This window comes from Uranotaenia lowii, unplaced genomic scaffold (assembly GCF_029784155.1).
Source record: "Uranotaenia lowii strain MFRU-FL unplaced genomic scaffold, ASM2978415v1 HiC_scaffold_815, whole genome shotgun sequence".
Taxonomy (NCBI): Eukaryota; Metazoa; Arthropoda; class Insecta; order Diptera; family Culicidae; genus Uranotaenia; species Uranotaenia lowii.
This window is the reverse complement of record NW_026598773.1, coordinates 1-25,000: the sequence shown is the minus strand read 5'-3', so window position 1 is coordinate 25,000 and position 25,000 is coordinate 1. Positions and strand designations below refer to the sequence as shown.

At 34.6% G+C, this 25,000-nt stretch overlaps 2 protein-coding genes across 4 annotated transcripts; both read right to left on the bottom strand.

Annotated features, from left to right (window-relative positions):
* Positions 1 to 3,625: 3,625 nt before the first annotated feature.
* Positions 3,626 to 9,235, bottom strand: LOC129760897 (dynein axonemal heavy chain 2; the record flags this gene model as incomplete). The annotated part of the gene is made up of 5 exons (XM_055758580.1): positions 9,120 to 9,235; positions 8,349 to 9,056; positions 7,824 to 8,281; positions 5,580 to 5,710; positions 3,626 to 5,523 (listed from the first exon to the last, which is right to left on the bottom strand). Coding segments are annotated over exons 1-5 (3,271 nt in total), but the record flags the coding sequence as incomplete, so codon positions are not given.
* A 5,786-nt stretch (positions 9,236 to 15,021) lies between these two features.
* LOC129760896 (muscle-specific protein 300 kDa-like) lies at positions 15,022 to 24,994 on the bottom strand. 3 transcript variants are annotated; one of them, XM_055758577.1, is made up of 7 exons: positions 24,853 to 24,994; positions 21,937 to 24,791; positions 21,763 to 21,798; positions 21,044 to 21,676; positions 20,823 to 20,946; positions 15,711 to 15,766; positions 15,022 to 15,478 (listed from the first exon to the last, which is right to left on the bottom strand). In XM_055758577.1, exons 2-7 carry the CDS (start codon positions 24,642 to 24,644, stop codon positions 15,244 to 15,246), a joined length of 3,792 nt encoding a protein of 1,263 aa, XP_055614552.1. In that variant the 5' UTR covers positions 24,645 to 24,791; positions 24,853 to 24,994; the 3' UTR covers positions 15,022 to 15,243. The 3 variants fall into 3 exon arrangements, with proteins under 3 accessions (XP_055614552.1, XP_055614554.1, XP_055614553.1); XM_055758579.1 differs by lacking the exon at positions 15,711 to 15,766; XM_055758578.1 differs by lacking the exon at positions 21,763 to 21,798.
* Positions 24,995 to 25,000: the final 6 nt, after the last annotated feature.

The following is a 25,000-nucleotide window of genomic DNA, read 5'->3' as shown; positions in this document are numbered from 1 at the left end:
GCAAACCCAGTATCCAGAAGGTGGTGAAAGCTGGCCGGATACGCTGGGCGGGACATGTTGCGCGAATGCCGGACGTCTGTCCTGCAAAACAGGTGTTCGCTACGAATCCGGTAGGAACAAGACGAGCGGGGGCGCAACGAGCGAGGTGGTTAGACCAAGTGAAGCGTGATCTGGCGAACGTGGGGTGCCCGAGGAATTGGAGAACGGTTGCCATGGACCGAGTGAATTTTAGGAATTATGTTCGTCAAGTTATTTCGTGAGACGGAATACTATGTAAATAAAAAAATAAATAATCATTTATGAAGCTTAATAACTTTTTTATCTTAACTTTTATCGGTATGCAGAGTCTTCGGATGAAATATTTGTCATAGTTTAGGCTTTTTGATGTGAGGTTTTTGAAAGAAATTGGCCGACGCGAACCAAAGTTATTGATGAAAAACTGGTTTTTCATGTTTCTCCTAAACAAAATGTCTCAAAATCCCATACAAACTTCAGGCTCGTTGAGCGACCCCTTTCCGTGATCCGATCTGGCCCAAATTTGGCATGAGATCTTGTACTAGGTCTAGGATCAATTTTAGCCTGCAGCGCATAACTTTTTCAAAAGTTGGGTAATTTGGGGCACTCTAACTACATACACATTTTTTGTGATATTTTTACAAGATCACTAGTTTTGAAAAGTTCATACATACCATGCTTCCAGTTTCTGAAAGCTTTCAATCAAACCACAATAATCCGAGGTTACGCAGAAAAGGAAAATCTCGGATTATGGGATAATTATTCTCGGAAAAACGGGTGTGCTACTATACATTTTTATAAATGCATAAATAACATTTAATAAATAAAATTTAATAGATGGATAAATGCCGTTCAACCTCCTGTAAGCCTAAGCGAAGAAAAAGTTGAATTAAAAATGTTTTTCGCGAACTTAACGATTGCAAAGTTTTTCTTCCCTAACTTATTTACGAAGCCAAAATAACATGTATTTATATATTTTGAAAATCGTTGCCGGTGAAAAATCATCCGTGATTGATGGCCTTGCAACTGAATTTCAAACGTGGTGGTGGATTGAAAATTCACTGCGAAAATTAGAGATTGGATTATAGACAGACGAAATCTCAACTGTTAGCAAAATTTCAAGCGGGATTGGAAGTGCATAACGCCAAAAGTAGATATATGGAAAAATATCTAGTTTTTGGACAATTTTCAACTGAAACATTTTCACTTTTTTATTGGATAAATAGCCAAATTATAAATGCTTGTCTATTTCGAGGCGTGGGAATAGTATTAAGGTACATTACACCCCAACTTCGTGAAAACAAATTGCCATAAAACTTTTAGTTCAAGATGTTTTCGACAAACTTTCCTGAATTATTATGTTGTTCACCGCCTTTTGTTGTTTTAAAAGTTTGTCTAAAACATCAAATGAATCGAACTAAAGGGAAAGACGCTAACAATTGTTTCCCGCTATATTTCAGTTCTGGACCACTGTGCACTGTATGGAAGGTGTCGAAAATGGGAGTTTTATGGGAATTTTCAGTGTCAGTTTTCGACAACTGGGCTTGTGATATAGCTCAGTTGACAAGTCTGTTGTCTCCTGAGTCGATGTCCGCGAGTTCGAACACAGTTGTACCGGATGAGTTTTTCAAAAACGATCCGCCAACTGCACCGTTGATAAAGTCGCGAATGCCATAAAGATGGTAAACCGACTATAATCGAAACAAAAAAAAAAGTTTTCGACAGTTGATGAATTTTTAATAAAAAAATGTTATAGTAAGTTCACTGGTGTTGGGGAAAAATTGGTAGAAATTTTGACATTTTGAAAATTTTACCATGCAAGATCTCTGGGCGTTGTATTTTTTTTACAGCACTGTTTCTATTTCAGCCGTATTTGATAGAAATATTGCTATTTTTGCATCACAGCATTGGAAAATACAACACGTGTTGTAGAAAAACTAGAAGGCCATAGATCTTGAAAATGTTTTTGCATGGCAAAATTTTCAAAATGTGCCGTAAGTGTAGAAATTTCTACCCCTTTTTCCCAACACCAGTGAACTTGCTCTTATAAAGGCAGCAAATGATATACCCCCTTATTCTGCGCCGCGCGTGAGGTGATGATAGTCGAGTCGAGTCGGAGTCGCGTGAGTCTTGTCACCTTATTCCCGAAACCGATGTGACAGAGCATACGATTTGTCACTCACGGTGACTACTAGATTAGGATAATAACTCAAAAAGTTAATTCTAAAAGACGTTTCTCACCTAAAGCGACTACTGGAATCGGGGGACTCGACTATCGTCACCTCACGCGCGGCGCAGAATAAGGGGGATAGTGTTACTTGTTTTTTGTCTGAAAGTTTGTCTTGGTTGAATATTCTGAAACTATTTTTTTAAATTTCTTAGCTGTGCAATGATTAGCAATCGCCTGAATAGTTTTCTGCATTGTAAGTAGAACAACAAAAATATTAAAATCAAACAAATTACAAAACGAAATCAATGTCAAATACCATCAAGTCACCATTCACCGCCCAGACACCCTTTTGTGAATATTTTGAAAAAAACTGGGATGTTTTCTCTAAAAATAAGGCCGGTGTTCTGCTTCGGCGTTTCACTGAAAAAACATCACTCAATTGTGCAAACTATAGCCAGAAATAAAATATTTGGTTTTTCGTTTCCGGTCAAATTATTTAATTCGACCCCTAGAATAGTACCTATTTGACCTAAAATCGACTTAAAAATGATAGTTGTAAATCAATATTTCTATTTTCAAAACGTGCATAACCTCGTGGGAAGGAAAGGGTTAAGAAAACATTGTCGATACCCGAAAAAGTTGAGTGGGCGCTAATTGAGCCAGTTGAACACTCCAAAGTTTAGTAAATTATATTGAAAAGCGTACATTTTTCGCATTCCACTAATTTTTTCTATTGAAAGAAGAGCAGTTTTGAGATGAATTGGAGAAGAGATTGAAAAAACATGCCGTCGTTTTTTTATTACACATGTTTGAAGTTGAAAAACCGCTTAACTGGGCGGTGGATGGTGACATGGTACTAAAGATTTGTCAAAAATAAGCTTTTGTCTAAAATTAGGTTTCTTATCGTATTATTCTTAATAACTAGAATGTACTGAACTCAGGCAAAGTCGAAGAATCATGTATTTTTTTGTTTCAATTATAGTTGTAACTATTGTGTTCTATGTTTACTCTTAAACTCGAACTTATGGACAATGGCTCAGAAGGCAAGTTTCTGCCGACTGAACTATAACCGCAGCCGAAAATCTTATGTCATTTTACAATTGAATTGAAAAAGTCTAATCTTCTATTGGGGTTAGAATCCATATATTTTCTAGTTCCAGTGCTAGACGCTAAATATGTAGTTTTTTAGCAAAGAGAGTACATACTCAACCACACCTGAACCAGAAGGAAACGTCTTTTTTTAAAGCAAATTGTGACATGTTTAGGTAGGTTTTTACAGATTGTTCTGTAATGTAATAAGGCATTAACGTATCAAAGTCAATTTGGTCATACACATTTTTCTACATCCCTTACCTTTCGTGAACATGCTTAAACAAATTTTACACCCAATCTCATACCTACCTATTATGTTTTTTTTGTTGTTAAATTTGATATACTTACCGAAAATGCATCCGTACGAAACACATTTAAGGCATTCAATATATTTGATTTGCCAGTCGTTTATGTGTTTAGTTATAGAGTATTTCAAATTTGTTGCTTCTATTTCAATACACTGACATAAAATGATGTCATTTTGCGTTGACAGTTGGTTCAACAGCTCATCAAATTTTTCAATATTTTTCTGAAACGATTCGGACGTCATAGACGATAGTTTGAACTTTTCGATAAATTCTTTTTTATCAATGCTCCAGAATGGACGAAATATATTCCATTTGTTTTTCAGCTCTGAAAGTTCACTGACAGTTTTTTCAATAGCATTGTTTATAGTAGCGGCGCTTTTCAGATACATTGTTGTTTCTAAAAATTCGTCATAAAACGTGACATCTGAATCAATCTGGAAGCGTTGACACATAGTGGGAATGATTTTTATCGTTGAGATTACTTCATTTGGTAAACGTTTCAAAGCTGTTTCGACTGTTTCGGCTGATGGATAGTACGATATTCCTTGCTTTCCAAGACCTATCTCTAAACTCAAAATGGGTGACGATAGTTCGGTTAAAGATTGTTTGATATTTTTTATTGTATTCATCGAAGTCTTAAATATAGCCGCCTTTAGAACTTTGTCGATTTTTTTAACATACTGCTCCCAGCTATCACGCATTTTTCGTAAATGCGACCCAAGGTGTTCTTGAATGCAGAAAATATTTTTGCTTATTTCAGAATACACCTGTACCAGCTCTGCAAGAGAACACTTTTTTTGTTCTGCAATGTTTTTTAAAAGGGCTCCCATTTTTTTTGGTTCATATTTTTGTAGTTTAAAAAGATACATGCAGAAAATTTTCTCCATCCAAATTACTATTCTTATATTCTCACGTTTATATACTTGTATGGTGTCCAACAACTCTTTGACATTAGTGATAAAATTATCGATAAAGTCTCCCAAATCTTCATCCCAGGTTAGTTTACTTTTTAAAGGTTCCAATTTACGTTCTGTTTGCTGGATCATTGGCTTAAAAAACAAACGCTCCTTTTCAGAAATTGTGGAGATTACATCATTGAAGTATAAAACTACACGGAGAACATTATCAAAGGATTGCCTGGTAACTTCATGTTTTTCTATATCAATTATTGCTGGAATTGTAGCCGATTGGATTCTGAAAAAATATGCCTCATCGAATATCAGTAACATGCGCCTTTCTATTTGACACTCTAGTAAACCGGGACGAGATTGGCTCCTGTATATTAAGTTTTTATGATACCAAGAAACATAATTTTGATCGATTGATTTTATCCATGATTCATTTAATCCCTTCAGTGCCGCTTTCACTTGTTTCTCACAAGAGTCAAACAAATTTGAAATATCTTCGCTTTCATGATAGGCAGGCAAAAACCTGCAACGTTCCAATAGAGTTTTCAGCCTCTTGATTCGGTCAAATTTGATTTTCAGCACTGTATATTGTCCAGCATAGTAAGGCATAGCTGTTGGATAGCTGGCAACTCCAGAGGATACTTCTTTCGATAGTTTTGTAAGTTCGGTTTTAAAAATAATCCAAACATCTACAACTTTACCCATGAAACTTTCTTTAATGCTATCGCGTTCGTAAAAGTTCAATAGTGTTGTAAGAACATCAATTTTCTCCTCTAAGTTCTCTGCCACCAGAAATACATTTGACAAGAGATTTTCTATGATATCGTCTAAGTTCCGAAGGGTTTCTCTGAAATCTGCAACATTCTTGTACCATTCCTTGTTATTGATATCCAGTATAGTGTTTGATATAGAATGAATGGTTTCGGTTGCATTATGAAATATAAGTTCCACCTGTTCGCACTTTTTTTCATATTCATCTGCGTTATTGCACGGGAATCGATAATTTTTATATGATGTACTATCATTGTATCTGAAAAAAAAAAAATTATAAGAGAGTATTAAATAAATATCAGCTATTAGGCATACTTTCCAAATATCATCATCGTTTCACAAATCTCAACCACATCGGTAAGGCGTTGAATAAAAGCATCAATTTTATTGAAAATAGTGGCATAATCTAAATTCCATACAACTTCATTTCGAAAATGTTCCACAATCTGAAATAAGAAAAATATAATATAATCAAACACAATAATATGAAAGTATGCACTTGTGAATTCTCTGGAAAGCCAGACCTAAGAAGTACCGTGGGCATAATATGCTTTAGTAAGAATAGGACTACCAATATTCTTGTTGCATTAGAAATTATAACAATTAAAGGGTGTCCCACTAAACTGAGTCTTTTTGGGGTCGTTTTTGAATTTCTTAAACATTCTTTTTGAAGAGTTTTTAAGTAACGTTTACATAGGTTAAATTTTAATTTTTAGTATTGTATGGAAAAATATAATATTTGGTTCTGAACCATCAACATTATTTTTCTTTGTTAAGGGGGGGGGGGGGGGGTAGGGTCTAAGATTTTCAAAAAATCGATTTTTTTATTTTTTTATTTTCTTATTGTAAAACATTTCAAGAATGTTGTGTCAAATTTTCAAGTCAATTGAAGCAAAACTGTAGAAGTTATAGGCCTTTATCTCATCCTATCTAATACTGCAAGAAAGCAAGAGCAGAAACTTCAAACGCGTTTTTCTCGAAAGCACATTTTTAAAGTCCGTGGACATCGTCATTTGAAAACTACTTATCCGATTCTTTTCAAATTTGGAACATATTTTCTATATATAAAATACCAGACAACAACGTTTTTCTTTTTTGATTTTATTACTTTGGGGAGATTTTACAGGTTAAAAATGGCGGATTTTTAAGTGAAAAATCGTAGTTTTTACTTCAAACAGCCACAAAAATTTCATAAAAATTTTTTTTAATTAAATAAAAACGTTGGGGTCCAGAAAAACATCTTCTAAAAATATTTTGCTCTGATTTTTTGACTTCAGATGATTCTGTGCTGAGATACAGTGTCCACCGCAAATCCTGTTTTCTAAAAGGCATCCTCGAAAGTGCTCCGTCACCGGCTCATTTTTCAATATTTTTCTACGAAAAAATTACTAAATGTTCTTTTAACAATGCTTTGTATAATGCAAAAAATTTGAATACATTTGTTTGAACGATAGCTCCAGAAAAAAATCCTGAAAATGGTGTTTTTTTAAACCCGTTAGACCCTACCCCCCCCCCTTAAGTGACAGACAGTTGAATGTGAAGGGACAAAGATGCCCTCTCCCACACTGCGATAACGTAGTTAAACTGGGAATGAATTAATGCAAAGTAAAATTTCATAAGAACATGACGCGGTATAAAATTCCTGACTCTCCAAAGAATGCCATTCAAGGACGATGTTTTTTTGATTATGTTGTTTGTATGAAGACTCCAGGAAAGTTTTTCATTCAGTGTCAACCCCAAGTATTAAAAGTTGTCAACTTTTTCAATTGTAAAATTTGCGAAAAAAGGTGATTGCTGCTGGTGATAACTCTTCTGGACGAGCGAAAGATCATGTACTTGGTTTTCGATAAGTTTAGAGTTATCACTATTGAGTTATCTGGTATTAACAGGTGATTTACAGGTATTTTATCAGGTGATAACAGGAATTTTATCAGGACCACTACTTTTTTTGTTTTTTAAATATTGGTTTATATAATATCTTTTTTATTGTTAATATTGCAATTGTTCACATTTACGTTAATCTCTGGTCTCGAATCTTTCTTGGAAGTTCCTAAAAGAGTGTTTATATGTTTCCATAATTTGGTATGCGATGAGTTATTAAGAAGGTTTTCATAATAATCTTTCTTAGCTTTTCTCTTGCAAATTTCAATAATTATAAAAAATTTAACACAATACTTTCAGTAAATCAAAGATACTAAATTTGTTGAATTTTGTCCAGGGCTTTCTGAGATATGAAAGGGCGAATTTCGGTGATTTCCGGTTTCGATTCATTCGCGGTCTATGTGTTAAAAGAAGCTTCTAAAAGTCGAGCGGGAAGGAAAATTTGTTCGAATGAATAATTTGCAATTCATAATAACCAAAAAAACCAAACAAGGCAGGTTAATGTTTTTGTCATAATAACACTTATTGTTACATTGTAGTCAATACCAAAAACATCCTAAAGTATATAGATCAAAATTGAACAATCTAAATAATCAAGTGCGAAATTTACTTTTCATTCCCAGTAGTTAATATAAACGATATCGTACATTATATTCAAGCAATTTTACAAGACATTACCTGTTTATAGATTATTTTGTATGATTCACAGCAATTTATTTTCGCATTGCAAATTTCGATACCATAGTTCGGGAATCCTTCGAAAATCTTTTCAATATTAATGCTTTGCATACAAAAAGCCACTATCTCGTTGGTAAGGTAAAGGAAAAGTTTCGTGATGCTTTCATCTTTGTTCAGATAACTGGAGTCTAAACCAATAAACCTAATAATGTGCATTATGTATATCAGCTGGGAACAAAGGTCGTCTTCATTATCCAAAGAGCGAATAGCAAAGCATGGATCAACAACGAGCTTGAGGAATGGTATATTGGATTCAGCTATCAATATTTCAGTTGTTAAATCATCCAACAATTCATTGAGTGGTTTGACATAAAGAGATTGAGCAAGTTCTAATATTTTTAAAATATGCTGTACATTGGGACTTTGAAATTGAACTTGTATCGCACATAAAACTTCATCTGAAACGGTTAAGAATATGTATTAGGTCACAAAAAAAAGAAATTATGCATTATCCGTTATACATACGACGATAGATCCAAAAATTGTACTCATCTGATGGGCAAATTAAATCATCGGGAACGAAGTGTTGTGTATCACTCAACGTTGATCGTATTTGGCCAGTCCAGTCGATAACAACAGCTTCCAATCGCTTGATAACAGTTCTATTCAAGACAACTTCTTGCACTGGTGAATTGTCTCCCTCTCGTGGTACATAAAGTAAAGTAAATCCAGAAAGTTTGTAATGAAGATCTGTCAAATAACTCATAAACGTGTTATATCCTCCGACTATGTGACCCTTCACGTTGTCCGACCATTCTGTATTGGACAGAATAAGTGGCCCATAAACCTGTTCCAAAAGCACCAACAAAGTTCCTTCGATGTCACTATGTATTGTCCCGAACATTATGTCATCATGGAAACGATCAGTTTCATTGAAAAGTTGGTCTGGTTGGCGCATAAAATACATTAAATCATTGAAGGGATATTGAGGATAGGTCAATGACGCTGAAAGTATATCGCCATCATAAAAAATAAACAGCAATGGGTTATTTGCATCGGTAAGCCACAATTTGACAATTTCTGCAACATCTTCACTAAAATCATTTTTGTCGTAATCGAATAAAAATATCATCCCTCGTATGTAATTAATAAGGGTACTCAAATCTTCTTCACTATAAGCTGGTTTATCAGTACAATGAACAGTTTCTTCTACTACTTCAACAACTTTTTTTGCTGCAAGTGAAAATTTGATAAAAAATTTAATGATTTGTTACAAATTAATTATTTTCTCATTACCTTCGGCACTAGAATCAGTGAAGCTTGATACATCACTAAGGTTATCAGGAACATCTTGAGTCGATGTGTCGGCCATTCTGATTGCTGAGCTTTGTGTCAAAACGCTGTGAATAGTTTGAAGTCCAACTTGAACTGACTGAATGTTTAGAAAAAATATCTATGTACTATTTCGTTACTTGGATACGTTGCTAGGCAGTCTTGTTCCTATGCTTTGTATCGTGGTGTGTAACCAACCTTCCCCTTTGTTTGGTCGTTTATATTGACAAAAAAACATCAAACATCATCACCCGTGTTGCACGTGCGGACAAAACCAAGAAAATACCTCAAAACCAAGCAGCGGAAGATTCGGTTCGTGGTCTAGGGTGGCAACCTTTTGGGACGGAAGAGTCAAAAATCACAATTTTACAAAGTTTTTAGTTTAAATGAGTCGTATTATTACCTTCACTCAATTGTTTTCTCTTGATTTTTTTTTTGCTGACCAATTTATGACTTTTAACTTACATAAACAAAAAAATTCTTAACTTCTTAACTTCTTGATTCTTAACAATTGAGAAGACACATTCATGTAAGAATGCAATTAAATAAAAAATCAAACAATCATACTGTACAGCGACGTTTTTTTCGTACAAAATAAACATTATTCAACACATAAAATGGAAAACAAATTCAATCAATAAAAAATTTGAAATTAAAGTAACTTGAATAGATGTACCATCATGTAACCATTCACCGCCCAGACACCAATTACCGCCCAAAATCACCCTTTATGTGTATTTTGAAAAAGTTGGGATGTTTTCCTCAAAAATAAGACCTGTGTTCTGTGTTGGCATCATTTTTCAACCATTTCACTGAAAAAACATCACGTAATTATGCTAACTATGGCCAGAAATAAAATATTTGGTTTTTCGTTTCCGATCGAATTATTAAATTTGACGTCTGTTAGCGAACTAAGCATTACTGTGCTCCTAGTGTAAAAAGGGTTTTTTTTTACTAAATAGTACATACTCAGACAAACAGACAGGACACTCCTAAGAAAAATCATACAAATTTTCGCAAGAGATTACATTGCCATCTGGTGTCGGTATTGCCTACCAATTAGTTTTGTCTCAAGAAAAAGGATCGAGGTAGCCCAAGATATTGTGATGTTAAGAAAAAGTGTAAACAAACAAATTTTCTCATTTATGCTAAGATTTTATCAATTTTTTTCCTAATATTATTTTTTGCGTGTGATCGAGACATGCCATTTCATTGAAGATCAGGGAACAAGAACTTATACAACTGTATTCCAGAAAGAGTGTGATCGTTACAAAGCATTCTGGCGCAAGATAGTGCTCTGGTTGAAACCGAAGATATTCGAAACTTCATGAAAAGCAGCAGCACGAGAGAAAGAAAGAAAAACGGAGCTTCATCCCTTATAGAGAGAGTTTGTTGAACTGGATGGATTTTAATCACTGCCGTAGCGCATTTAAAGTTATTCAAATCACAATTTTATTTTGCAGAGTCATAAAATTGAAATTAACAGCTTTATCGTCCTTGACTGTGAGTGAATCCCATCGATAGACACCATTTGGTTTCAAAATGGTTCGAGTTGACTATTGAACATTTCTCCATCCGAAACCGATGAAGATTTATCAAACGGAAGTGCTTCGGATTGAACTGTGAATGAATATTGTGTTTAAAATACAACTATTATTTAAGAAAAAGCTGTTCTGCTTTCAAGTATTCCATTTTATTCTGAGGACTCAGTTGAATTATAAAATCGCTTATCGAAATTTTAAATGTTTTTATAGAAAATTTTTCTGGTATTTTTTAACGAAAATTTAAAGGTCTCATTTTGACAGAATTAATTCTTTCAGCCTTACGTTACTAACAATCTTTCAAAAGTCATTTTAGAGGTTGCAGATTGTTTCAAATATCTACTATATATTAATAAATGTTGGCTCATCCTCGATAAATTCACTTCCGCAAACATTTCTAGACGGTCTTCAAGATGCGTTGAGATAATTTTGTATTTGGATTTTTAAAATATTTATATGGCCGGGTCCGCCGCTGTCTCTGGAGGCATGTACCCTCGGTCCGGGCAATCGTTGTCGGCGGATCCCAATTGTCGTCTTCAGTGACGCAACAGCTCCGGAACAGGTTCTGTGAGTCAACCCTGAATTTAAGATTCATGAAGGCATACAGTTTGACATTGGAAGAGCTCATTGAGATTTCGACAGATTTAGTAATTCTACCAGCTTCCTCAAGTTCCTCTGTTTTGTGTCAAAAAAACGCACCGGTCGCAAGACGGGATACGACAAACTCATCCGGACTACTCTGAGGGAAATAACTCCTAAAATATAAATACACTGGCTGTTAGAAGCTTGGTCTTGCACGAAGTAAGGGAGTGTTACATACCGAACGAATGTACCTTTGACTGATGTCCGTACTGATCCGATTATTTCAGCTGTCCGTTGCAGTATATTTCAAAACTTAAAAATTAATGTCTCCCGTAACGGAAATCAAATTCGCTGGATGAAAACAAACAGAAATAAACATTCTATAAGTACCATGGTGATGAAAATATTATTACCGTTATTACACAGCTACCATGATGAAAAACTTTGAATTGCCTCTTAGCGATTCTAGTGCACTCTTGTGGTGACATTGCCTAGCTTCGAAACAGGTTTGCGAAAAACGAAAACCGAGTGTCCCGTCTGTTTGTCTGTGGTACATATTTGACCTAAAATCGACTTGAAAACGATAGTTTTACTATCGTAAAATCAATTTGCTTCGGAAAGATTTCGATTTTTTCAATAGTTGTTGTTTTTTGAAGCGTTTAGTGATGGGCGGTAATTGGTGTATAAACAAAAGTGTTGGTTCCAAATGACCGGTCACGCACCATTTCTTTGTTTTAAACGCATGTATAGTGCAAAATGTGTAAATTTTAAGTAGCTTTTAGTTTGATTATGCTAGAAAATGATGTTTTATCGCTGAATGTACCCGGTCATTTGAGGCTGTTTGCCGGGAATCATCATTTTGTCGGTAAACGCACTTTTTTAAAATTTGTACAAAATTTGCGGGAAAAATTTCACAAAATGTATTCTCTCAAGATCTAAAATATAGTTTTGACAGTTCCTTACAAGGACAATACTAAAAAAACCGTTTTCGTTTTGTTAGGTAATTTTTCCTTAAGAAAACTTTATCTGTACCTACCGGAAAAAGTCGAATGCGGTAATAGGGCCATTTGAACATCCCCATGTTTAGCTACACAGCAAAAAAATGTCACAAATTTTCATGTGATATCTCATCAAGTAGTCAATGTTTTCCTCAATTGACTTCTCAAATTTAATTCATTTCCAAAAGTTTGAAACGGATTACGGAGCTTAGCAGTATTTGTTTGGCTTGTAAGTACTACCAAAATCAAGTAAATTTCTAAGCAAAAGTATTGCTTTAAGTTTCATTGCACTGTTTCTTGATAAAATGATGTGTTCCGGCTTGCGAAAAACGAAGTGACTCAAACAAGTCGATTTGGAAACAAAACTTGGGAAGATAAGTGTCCAGTGATCATTCCAACATGAAGTCTGAATCCGAAAATTGCGGTGATTCAACTTATGGCCCCATATTCGAGCAACTCTAGCATGGAAGTCCTACTTCAAGATAAGGGGAATGCTGCACAGAAAATGTTGATTAAAGTTTGTATAGGATAAGTAATTTTAACAAATATAAACTAAACACATCGACTGATAATAAATTTTTAGTTGCTTCAAGTCGTTGACTCAGCTTGTTTTTGACTTGAATTTCGACAACCCTTTTCGAGTTGTTAAAAATCCCCTAATTGAATGCTGATTCAATAAATGTATGATAAAGTCTAGGGAAAATGTTAAATGGTAGCGCTTAGAACATTATTCTCATACTCTGATTTGTCTACTACGTCACATTCATGGAGTAGCTGATACATCAAAAACATGTAATATTAGGTACCATTTGCGACTCAAGTTATGTGCACGTTTTTGATGTAATATCGCAACACTTTTTTTGCTGTGTAATTATTTTGAATAGCGTACATTTTTCACATTCCAATAATTTTTCTTATCGAAAGTAGAGCGGTTTTGAGATGTATAGGAAAAGAAAGCGATTAAAAATCTGCCATCGATTTTTCATTACACATGTTTAAAGTTGAAGAACTGCTTATCTGGGCGGTAGATGGTGATATTATGGTAGCTCAATTTTTTCTCAGCTTCATTTCCCTCCCCCATTTCCCTCTTAATATGTTTATTAGAGCTTCGATTCGAATTTTCAATGATAAAATCATAAATTTATTATAAACTAGCTGATAACGTACGAACTTCGTTTCGCAAACAATTATGTGATGTGATGAAATAGGATTATGTTTTTCAAACAAAGTGTGATCTTCCTTACACTTAATAAACAATAACTTTTCAGTAAGAGCATTCTTTTTAAAAAGAAAAAAAAACAATCACAATGAAAACGTATCTGTTTCTTTCCAAAACCCGTTCTTCAATTCGTACGTTTAGGTACCATATAATTTTCCACAAAAATGTCGCAAAAACTGATGCTGGTTCATGAGAATGACGCTTTTTCGTTACATGACTATCCGAAATTATATACCCACAATTCTCAATATAACTATGAATAAATTATTCTCATTGATCCTATGCATTGACTTCTAACTCATAATTCCACAATACGAATCGATCTTACCTCAAAAAACCCCGTATGGCTATTTTTACATCCATTTAATTGCTCTTCTCATAAAATCCTGATGCGGAATTTTTAATCCCAATTCGATCCATAATAACGTCAATATCTTAAAACCATAAACAGTAAATATGGACAACCCCATTTGCAGACCATTTACACCAAATTTGATACCTGAAATCAATTGCACGTCGCTTAAACTTCCTTGGTGCAATTTTTATCATTTCTAGTAAATAATATTGTCAAAATCGCAAAAACAGTGATTAGGTAATATGGACGACCCCTTTGACCGACTCGATATACAAAATTTGATACCTGGATAAGGCTTTTAAAACCCAAATGCGTGAATTTTCATTGAAATGCAATGAACAATAACGTCTGTATCACAAAAGCAGTGAACATTTAATATGAGCGACCCCCTTTGCCGACCATTTACCCAAAATCCGATACCTGGAATCAAATTTCCATCCTCCAAAGCACTCATGTGCAAATTCGATACCTAAAATCGATTATCCGTCCCTGAAAACATCCGTGTGCCAATTTTCGTCTCAATCCAATGTATAATAATATCAATCAAAATCACAAAAACAGTGAAGAATTAATATGGACGACCCCTTTAGCCGACCCCTTACACAAAACCTGATACCTGAAATCAAATGTCCATCTCTGGCCCATCCATTGGGTTTGACATGAGTCGATCTGACAAATAATGTGGGAGTTACGATGCGTTTTCACTTTTTTTAAGTCTTACCCGGATATTTGTGACAATACCTGACCTCGGGTTAGTCATCTATGCACCCTGTAACAATGGCGGTTTGATCTATCTTAGCACGGTTTAGGTATCTGGTAGTTAGAGGAATTTAATTTTTTGAATACTATTCAGCTCAATCGATAGTAAGCAGAAACTTTACCCTTGGGCCAGTGTATGCGAAAAGTTGCGAACACGAACGAGAAGCGAAACTGCGTCGATATGCCGCGAACATTTTCCCATTTACTAACAGTTGAAATCGCTTTTTGCTGACGTATTGGAACGAAAAATGAGACTAATTTTTTTTATCCAACTGGAACCAAACCTAACAATTTGCGTCGAAAAGTTTCTAAACTCCGGAATATGGTTTTGTGTTACTGGTTTTGTGTTTTTAAGGTCATCTTATGTTAATTTGAGATGTTTCGTTCGAAGTGAATCCCACGAATAACAACATTTTTTAATTAATTCAGATGTATATTTTATTCGAATTTTAAATGCTTGCATAAGATTACACAAAGGAAAATTGAAAAACAACTACAACAAATAAAAAAAACTTAACGTTAACCGTAACAATAATAATAGTTGTTTTGAAAGTAATCAACTCATCACAATTCTAAGTTTTTGCATTCGCGTTATAGTACAATGACTTAGTTACTATTAAATAATAGGTACATTTTAAATCGGAGGAGGTCCATTTGGGTAACGCAACATTGGCTCTAGACTCCTAGCGAAGTTATTGGTTAACGAACATGAATAATCTTCACCGTGGGGTATGAAGGTGGCAACACCAAGAAGCAGCAACAGCATTGCTTGGATTGGTAAGGAAGCACGCAGGACACGACCCAATAGTCGGTAACTTCTGGTTAGCACAGTTGTATTGATGTTGTCGTCTTCTGGACTTCCGGGGGCACTATTGAAACGCATAAAAATTGTTAAAGAAAGTGTTTTTTAAGAACTGAAAGAGCTAAGTGGTATATTTTTAAGGACAATGAGAAAACAAAACACATCTGTAAATATCAACGAAATGTATGAATGATTTTTTATATGAACCGTGATTTGTAAACTAAAAGTATCTAAGGCACTTTAAAGACTTATATGAATAAATAGAGGTGCATATAACGCTAATAAATCTAGATAATTACTTTGCATTATACTCGTGTGCTGATACTTGTATGTGAGATCCGCTATCATCCTGCAACTACATAAAAAGAAAAACATTAACAGAAGAATTCTATCAGAAATGTTCAACAACAATGATATTTGCTTAAAATAAAATAAAGATATTATGCGTGGTAACAGAAATAGGTGGGAAAGATTGATGAATATCAAGCACGCATCAGACGGGTAACCGTTAATATTAGTAATTTTTTTTTAAATTCAGTAGGGGAGAGTAGGCAGACTTGATCCCTTCTATCTTGCATTAAAAATATCTTTTTAGAAAATAACTCATCGTCTTTTATAGTTTCTGACAGTATGTAACACTAAATTATTGGTATAATTCTCGAATATTCAGTCCGTAAATGTAAGAAGCCGCCGACCCTGGCCTAGAGGATATCGTTCAAGTCTTCTAAACCAGAGGTCATGAGATCGAGTCTGGGTCACGGCATACATAGTACTCTTTCTGTGGGTTGGTGATGTTAGTATTATTAGTAAGATGCTAGCCATTATATCCTTGAAAGATGAACGCTTTAGTCTTGAGCAGAATTTGGATCTCTTCAAAGAAACATGAAGTTTCACTGAGATGCTATATGTGTGTGTTCATTTTTTTAAGTAATCCCTGAGTTGAATTAGAAGTATTTTCGTGAAGCGGAAAAAAACATTAATGAATATCATTAATGAAGAAAAATTAAAAATAAATGCTCCTTTGACTATTTTTCAGCTATGGCCGGTTTTTGAGATTCGACATTACATGACCCATTTGGCTGCTACCCTAATGTATATGGGTCATTCCATGTCCCGTGTGCACAGCGATAAAAGAAATCTTAGCCAAAATACGACAAACTTGGCCGTCATCATTTTAATTATGCAATATCTTCGAACTTAACAATCATAGAAGATTACAGAAGCTTATCGATTTAGTTTTTTGCACAGGATCGAGAAAAATCCAGCAAAGTCTCAGTGGGGGACCCAAAAAACAGCTGGAATCAACTATTCGACCAAAGTTCATATGGTAAATTGTTTAAGGAGCTCTTGAGAATCTAAAAATGAGCTTAAATTTGAATAAAAGTGAAGATGAATGATTTCATCATGTTAAGGAATGTGATGTTTCAGAGATAAACAAGGAGAAAAAATTAAAATTTTGGTGTCTAGTTCTCGAGTGTTTCATAACGATTGACGCGATGATTAAATATGATGGCGATGGCTTGATATACATAGAAGAGTATCTCCAAATGCAACTTTTTTCCCTACCTAGCTCTTAAATTGGTCCCACAAAGTATACACTCTGGATCCCGACTTGATCTGGAATCGTTTTGTTGTCGTGATGAGACGTTTCTTTTTTTAAACCGAGGTTCAAAACATACATTCATAGATTCTATGAACTTAAAGTTAAGTACCTGTCTTGATTTTACGAATCTCAATTCAGATATTCACTAAGACACGTCTGTCGCTCACAAGACTTTGTTTTGTTTGTTTGCCTAGTGTTGCCAAAATAGCAATCGTTACCATAGAAATTTATTGCATTTTATTTATCTTCAGTGTTGCCGAATACAACTATTATTTTATTTCATTTTAAATTAAATTTGATTTATTTTCTGCATATCCTTCATCACATTCCTACATTCATTCTTACCTCTATTCTCAATCAAAACTTTTTACGCGTCGGCTTTTGTTTTTTTTCTGTAAAACAAAATTTTATTTACCAAATACCCTTAATTTTTATTCCATATTATACATCTTCATTCTCCATACCAAAAATTTTATTTTATTTCTGCTTATCCTTCATCTCATCTCTACATTCCTTCTCAACTCCATTCTCAATTGAATCTTCTAATGAATAGACTTTTATTTTTCTAAAATACAAAAGTTTGTATTCCAAATATTCCTCATCTCAATTCCACATTTCATTCTCTGGAAAAGTTTTCCAAACTATTTTTTCTGCATATTCATCATCCCATCCGAAAATATTCTTCACAAAAGCCTTCCCAATTTGTGCTTTTCCTGTCGCTCTGCTTTTGGTCACCAGAGCCGGAACAATCCGCAAAAAAACATTCTTAGCAACAGCTTTCTCAAACTGTGCTTTTCTTGTCACTCTGTCTCTGTTTACCAGATACGGAATAATTCGATAGTATTCTCAGCCTACCCAACCAAGAGGCTTATTCAAAACAAACAATCAGCAGCAGTAGCCTTAAAAATCCAAATAAAAAGATCAGAAGCAGAGACCTTGAAAATCTGCGCTTCTTGTCTTTTTCCACCAGAAGGCCAAATCAAAACAAATAATCAGCTACAGCAGCCTTGAAATCTGTACTTCTTTACCCAATTACGGTTTTTTTTTTCACCGGAAGGAAAATTCGAAACAGGCAATCAATAACAGCAGCCTTAAAAATCGGCACTTCCTAAGCCGATTCCGTCTTTTTCCACCGGATGTCCAAATCATAACAAACTATCAGCCTCAACAGTCCTGAAAATCTGCGCTTCCAAAGCCATTCCGTCTTTATCCATCGAAAGGCCAAATCATAACATACAAACAATCAGCAGCAGCCTTGAAAATCTGCGCTTACTAAGCCAATTCCATTTTTTTCACCGGAATACCAAACCAAAACAAACAACCAGCAGCAGCAGCCTTAAATATCTGCGCTATTAAAGCCAATCCGTCTTATTCCACCGGAGGACCAAATCGAAACGATCAGCAGTAGCAGCATCAAATATCTGCGCTTCTAAAGCCAATCCGTCTTTTTCCATTGGAAGGCCAAATCAAAACAATCAGCAGCAGCAGCCTTAAATATCTGCGCTTCGAACGCCAATTCCATCTTATTCCACCGGATGGCCAAATCAAAACAATCAGTAGCAGCAGCCTTAAATATCTGCACTTCTGACGCCAATTCCGTTTTATTCCACCGGAAGGCCAAATCAAAACAGTCAGCAGCAGCAGCCTTAAGTATCTGCGCTATTTGAGCTTATTCTACCAACCACGCCATTGTCGTGATTTTACGAATCTCAATTCAGAGATTCACTCACAAGAATAGATCAATGACTGGCTTTGTTTTGTTTGTTTGCCTAGTGTTGCCAAAATAGCAAACGTTGCCATAGAAATTTATTCCTTTTTATTTATCTTCAGTGCTGCCGAATACAACTACTATTTTATTTTAAATTAAATTTTCTGCATATCCTTCATTTCATCCCTACACTTACCACAGAAAAACTGTGGTGGTTTGATAATAACTCAAATATGTTGTTTTTCTGCCAAAGGAGGACAAGCGGCTAAATTTGTCATTACTTCTACCAAAAACCTTTTTTTTAGTAATTTTGAAGTTCAAGCTTTAGGAAACAGGAAACGTTATCAAAAAGCACCTTGAATTGGAAAAAGGGTGTTCATAGTATATATTAGGTATAGATGCCTCACGTGGTGCCCAAAAACTTAAGTCGAGAAACTTCTTCATTGAACGCTATTTCGGAAACCACTTGAATTTGCACATGTAGACATTGCATTACTGAGGCTATGATCATTTAGAATCCGGGCAGTTACAAACGTGTGTATTTAAAAAAATATTCATTTGACCGAAATACTTTCTATGGATGAAATGAAGGTGTTAATATGAAATTTAATTTAAAAATATTAAAAAAAATTATCAATGAATTTAAGAAATACTCTAACTTTTTCATAAAATCTCTTTTTTATCTTTGCACACTGTCATGTATTGATCTATTATTTTTACCACAGAAGTAAAACCTTTGCAAAATCATGATATTTTTCCCAAATTCACCTTCAAAAACAAATTGGAATCTGGTTGAAACCTTTTCATGAGTAGGCATCTCGAAGAATTTGATCTCTTAAATTCGGTTTAACATAATTTTTTTTGTCCATCAGAACACATCTGTCATACTGCATAAAAGCCGGATGCACAGATTGCGATCTTTGGAGCTGATCATTACCTATTAGTTATTCACTTGGTGTCTACTAGTCAGGCAACACTTTTTGCCTGCCGGAAATGGATTTTTTGCATTATTTAAGGAGTCTGCATTCAGTTATCCCCAATAACCGTAGACTTTTTACCATATTTAAGATCAAGGGTTGCACTCCGATGGTTGGATTGAACTTCGTGCGGATCCTAGAGTGGCTCCTTATATTTCTTAACCATTTGGTAAAAAAAAAACAGAAAAAATCAATAGTTCATGAGTTTTCAAGTCGACAATGAAGAATTTTCGAGGCGCAAAATGCGTAAAAGGAAGAAATTTGTGCAAAATTATTTTTACCATGTCTTTTTGCATCGTAAATATCTCAAACACACGTTAAATTAACCAACACAACGTGACTAAAGGTTTGCATATCCGAGCTCTATTAACGTAGCTTTAACCGAAATAAAGTGCCCGGATACTAAATGATCATAGCCTTAAGCAACTTTGCTGAAAATATCATCAATTTCCATTCAAATGTTATTTACAGACAAAAGTGTTGCAATTTTTTCGAATACACTCCTAATAACAAAAAAAAGTTATTTCCCAATGAAATGAAATGATTGAAATGCCTTTTATAAACCGAATATTGTTTATAATTCGAACATAAATATTTTTCTTCACAATAAGATTTTATCAGAGGTCTTATGTGTCACGGTTTGTTAATACTTTGCGATAATAGATGTCCAGTCTGCACCGAACGTAGGAAGAAGTTTTAATTAATGGCATACACCTGACATCCCAGTTTTGCTGGAAATGTTGAACAAAAAGTAGAAAGCAAATCAGTTGTTTATATTGTAGTAGAAAATCAATTTCACTAGGTATCAATCAAATTCGAATCCTTCTACGCGGTCGAAAAGTGATAACAGTGTGTCCCTAGTATCATTCCTGTAAGAAATGATTAAATCTTCCAAAATGAAAGTTAAGTGAATACATCAAACTGTATAGAACATAATGATTTCATTCGAGAATTCTTTATTTTAATTTTGAAATTTCTAATAAACTTATTACGGACGTGCTTTCTACCCAAACTACTGTGAAAGAAAATAAGGTATTCAATCCACACATTCAGTAAGGATTTTATGATTAATTCATCTTTGGCAAAATAAACTGAATATCAAAAATTATCCTAAAACACTTACACATTCTTGTTCATCTACTACTCCATCTAAATCCAACCCTGCATCAATAGCGGTTCTTATTTTGATGGTGTACATTTCAACCAACTTTCTCATAGATTGAAATCTCATTCTCAAATCAGTCAACCTGTAAATCAATAACAATTTTTAAGAAAAGACAGGAGTCGGAATAAAAAACTAAAACTATCCGGGACGGAACAATAATGTCATATTGCGATACTCACTTTGCATAAATTTCATCAAATTTCTGTAATTTATTTGTTTCCAAGCATTTAGTAAGTTGTGAAGTAGTTTCGTGTAAACTGACAATTCGCGGTTCACATCGCATTAGATCAGCACGAAGTTCCCAAAAGATTTTATATTTCTTCTCTATAATTGTTTTATCGGAGGTTAAATCTATCGATTCAGACTTTTTGATTTTTTGCTCTGTATTCTCCAGCCAAAGGCACAGTTCTGTCACTGTTCGGTGGAATTCTTTATTTTCCATCAGTGACTGGCTCAGTTGTGATTGCCACACGGAGGCCTGTTGGCACACCTTATCCCATCGTTGTGTATCTTCTTGTAAACGGTTTCTCAACTTCAGAGCTTTCTCGGTATCCCTTGTATGGATTGCTAAATGCTCTCCGACAATGTTGAGAGATTTAATTATACTCTTGTGACTATCAAGATCAAGTAAAAACTCCCGGTGATCCTGGATGGCATCTTCGAGCGAATCAATATCCGTAGGCGGGCTTGAGGGTTGAGATTTTTGTGATGCTTCAGCCATAAGAATCCATTGCTCGAGACGCCACAAATCAATGTCAATTTGTTGCCAGTTCCGTTTTGTGCACAACGGACACGTAAGGTAATCGTCGTTGCTGTAATACAATTGCACAAGTTAAGTATCTAAATGTGAATACAATATCAACATTAGAATTAGTTACATAGAAAATCGGAAACTTACTGAATGCATTTGAAAATGTAAGCAGCAGGAAAAGACCTATTGTTGTGTGATAGATCAGAAGCATGAAACAGAAGTGTTGATTTTTTGTTAGTGTCATGGAACGTTCAAGCATTAGATACATATTGGCATGAAATAAAAGTCAAACATAAAGTTCCAAAGACATGATATACGTACCTTAGTTCTTCCAGTTTTTGCTGCTTTGTTTGCCACTCTAAAACAAGTTTACGGTATTGTTCGCATGCAACTTCAACATCTTTGCAGATGGGATCTTCATCAGACACCTTATGCTCGGATTTCAAAAGGCCATGGAGATGTTTCACCAGTTCGATAGTAGATTCACAACCTGCTGATGCTTTCGATATCTGGTGTACAGAAGTCATAAAATTATTGGAGTTGATTTCTTCCACATATCGTTGCAAATGACTTAGGTGATCGCGAGCTTCGGTGAGAGCTGTCTCAAGCTGATAGTAATAGGCGTCCTTAGCGGTGATGCACAAAGCTGGTAGCGTATTCACTTGAGCACCGAAATCTTTTTCATTGATTTCTGTAGCAGAACAACACTGCGATGCTTCCTCTAATAGCACATCTAAATTAGATTTAATGCTGTTGGCAAACTGATGGTATTCTTCCATCTTTTGTTGCACACTGTATGATTCAACATTTTCATTGGAAATCATTTGTAACAAGTTTGAACCTCGTACATCTTGTTTTTCAAACATATCAAGGATGGAATAAAATTCATTATGAAGCTGTTGCAAACGTTTCAACTTCTTCTCTGAAGTCTCTTCATTTTGATTTTTTAGATGCTTCATATTTGTTACTTGCACATCGATATCTGTTAAGGCCAAAATAATGTTTTCATATTCCGTTATGAATGCCATATACGTATTTCGTAAACTTTCCAAATCTGTTTTTATTTTCATTGCTCTAGAGTATAATGATTCCCATGTTATCAATGTAGTTTTAGGAATCATAAGTAATGCGACAATGTTTTTCCTGTCAATGCACTCGTTTCTGAAAAGCTCGATATATATTTTCCTGAACGTTTGTTGTACAGACTCCAGACTGTCTATTTGTCTGATTTGAGAATCGAGATAATCAAGGATTTCGATAGTCTGTTCAATATGAATATTTGAACTATTGGTTTCTAGACCACACAAATATTCATCAGTTTGCTTTACCCAACTGTGATATGAATCTGTGATTTTATGTACTTCTAATAACATGTTCCACAGTGAAAGCAAGTTTTGTTTTCGTTTACTAGTTTCCAAACAAATATTCTTCCATCTTTGTTCTATATCATTCATATCGTGATGTATGTGTTTTCTGTTAATGTACACGTTCCATGATTCTACATCAGTAAATAGAATTTCATGTAGGTTCAAAACCTCGGCAATATTACAACTATTTTGTTCAATTGATCTTTGCAGCTTTTCGTAATCATCGAGTAAACAATCCAAGTTAGTTTTCTCCATATTGTTGATGACAAATGGTTCCTTGAGCTGGGCTTCGATCTGTTCTATCCAAAGTTTTATTTGACTTATTCTTTGTTGTAGGGAAATTATCGTCATGTTTATTTCACTAACTTTTTGGGAACGTTCTTTGCAGAGTCTCATCAAATTACTCCATTTGTAATTTAAAAGAGCTAGCTGAGCAGCTATCTCGTTGTTTTCAGCACTCTCGTCCATACCAGACAATAATTCTTCTCCTACATGTTTCAGCCAAATTATTTCACATTCTCTGAATGATATTTGCTGTTCAATCATTTCTTCCATAGTTTTTATAAATCCAGCATTATCCTCACAACTTTGCAACCTACTCGAATTGTTGATACGTTTTTCGAAATCATCTATCCAAGCTATATTTGCTGAACAACATTGAACAAACATTTTCTGATTTTGCATTCGTGTGTCGAGCTTGTTGAGTAAGGTTGTTATTGTATATTTCATTTTGTCATAAAAATCAACAAGATTTTTCATTCTTTTTTCTATTAGACGTGCATCAAAGGAACTTATACAATTTTTCAACTCATTCCTATCTTTCAAAACACCAAATAATGATACCTGTATGCTATCCAAGCGAAGTTGTTCATTTTTCAACATATTCAAATGGTGTTGTGATACGGACATATTTTCATCTGTTATGCATTTCAAAGATTCATCGAGTTCAACTAAGCTTTGGAATATTTCTTCAAAGCGCTGTTCAAATCGAATGTTCAACTCGGATACTGCTGTAAGAAATTTATACCAATTATCAATACTTTCGCCGAGTTTGATAATTTTTTTTGAAGCACTATTTTCATCAGATTCCAATTGACAGATAACGTTCTCTCCATTGCATCGTGATATTAACTGTTTCATTTCCCTTCTCAAATCTCTTTGAGATGTTTCTATTTCAGAAAACTTTGAGCTAAGGTGGGAAATTTTGTTTATCAACATACATATTTTTCTCAAATTGATGTATTCTAATTTCAATGTGTTTCTAGTGTTTTCGATATCCAAAAGTAGCCGATCAAGATGAGATTTTGCTGCTTTATATTTCTCCCATTGGAGTAAACACTCTCTGGTAGCGCTTAACTTCTTTTGTATGCGTTCTAAATTGTTGCTGTGTTGTTCATTTAAGGCATTGTATAGTTCTGCCAGGGATGGTTCAATTTGGGTTTGCTTTTGTAAACTCCTTTTCAAGTCATCCAATAAATGACACACCATGATCAAAATGTTTTCCGTTCTGAGAAGTTCATCATAATCGCTTGGTAAGTCTCCCAAAATAAAAGGTTCAACAAACATCAAATATTGCTTCCAAAGTTTCAACATGTCGCGATCTTCACAATTGATGAAAATTTGATCGAGCTGATTGTTGTACTCGTTATATGATTGGTACATTAATGTTTTGGATATGTTGTGTGCTTCAACCTCGTTTGGCTTTTCATGTTGTGCTATATTTTTCAGCTTTGGCTCCAGAGCGCTCAATTGAATAATACATGTGCTTAGTTTAATTATGTCTTCTGTGGGTTTCTCGGAAATTGTAGCCTATAATGTAGAAAATATTTTTGTACATTGTGCTTTAATAAAGGCATTAAATTTTACTTACCTTCTGCAATGTGTCAAACAAACTATGAGCTGTTTCAACTAAATTTGCTCTTTCCAAAAGCAAATTTTCAGATTCGGTTGCAGTCTGAATTTGTAGCTCAATAGCTTCTGAAATGTCATTCAATTTCTGCGAAAACTCGTCAATTTCA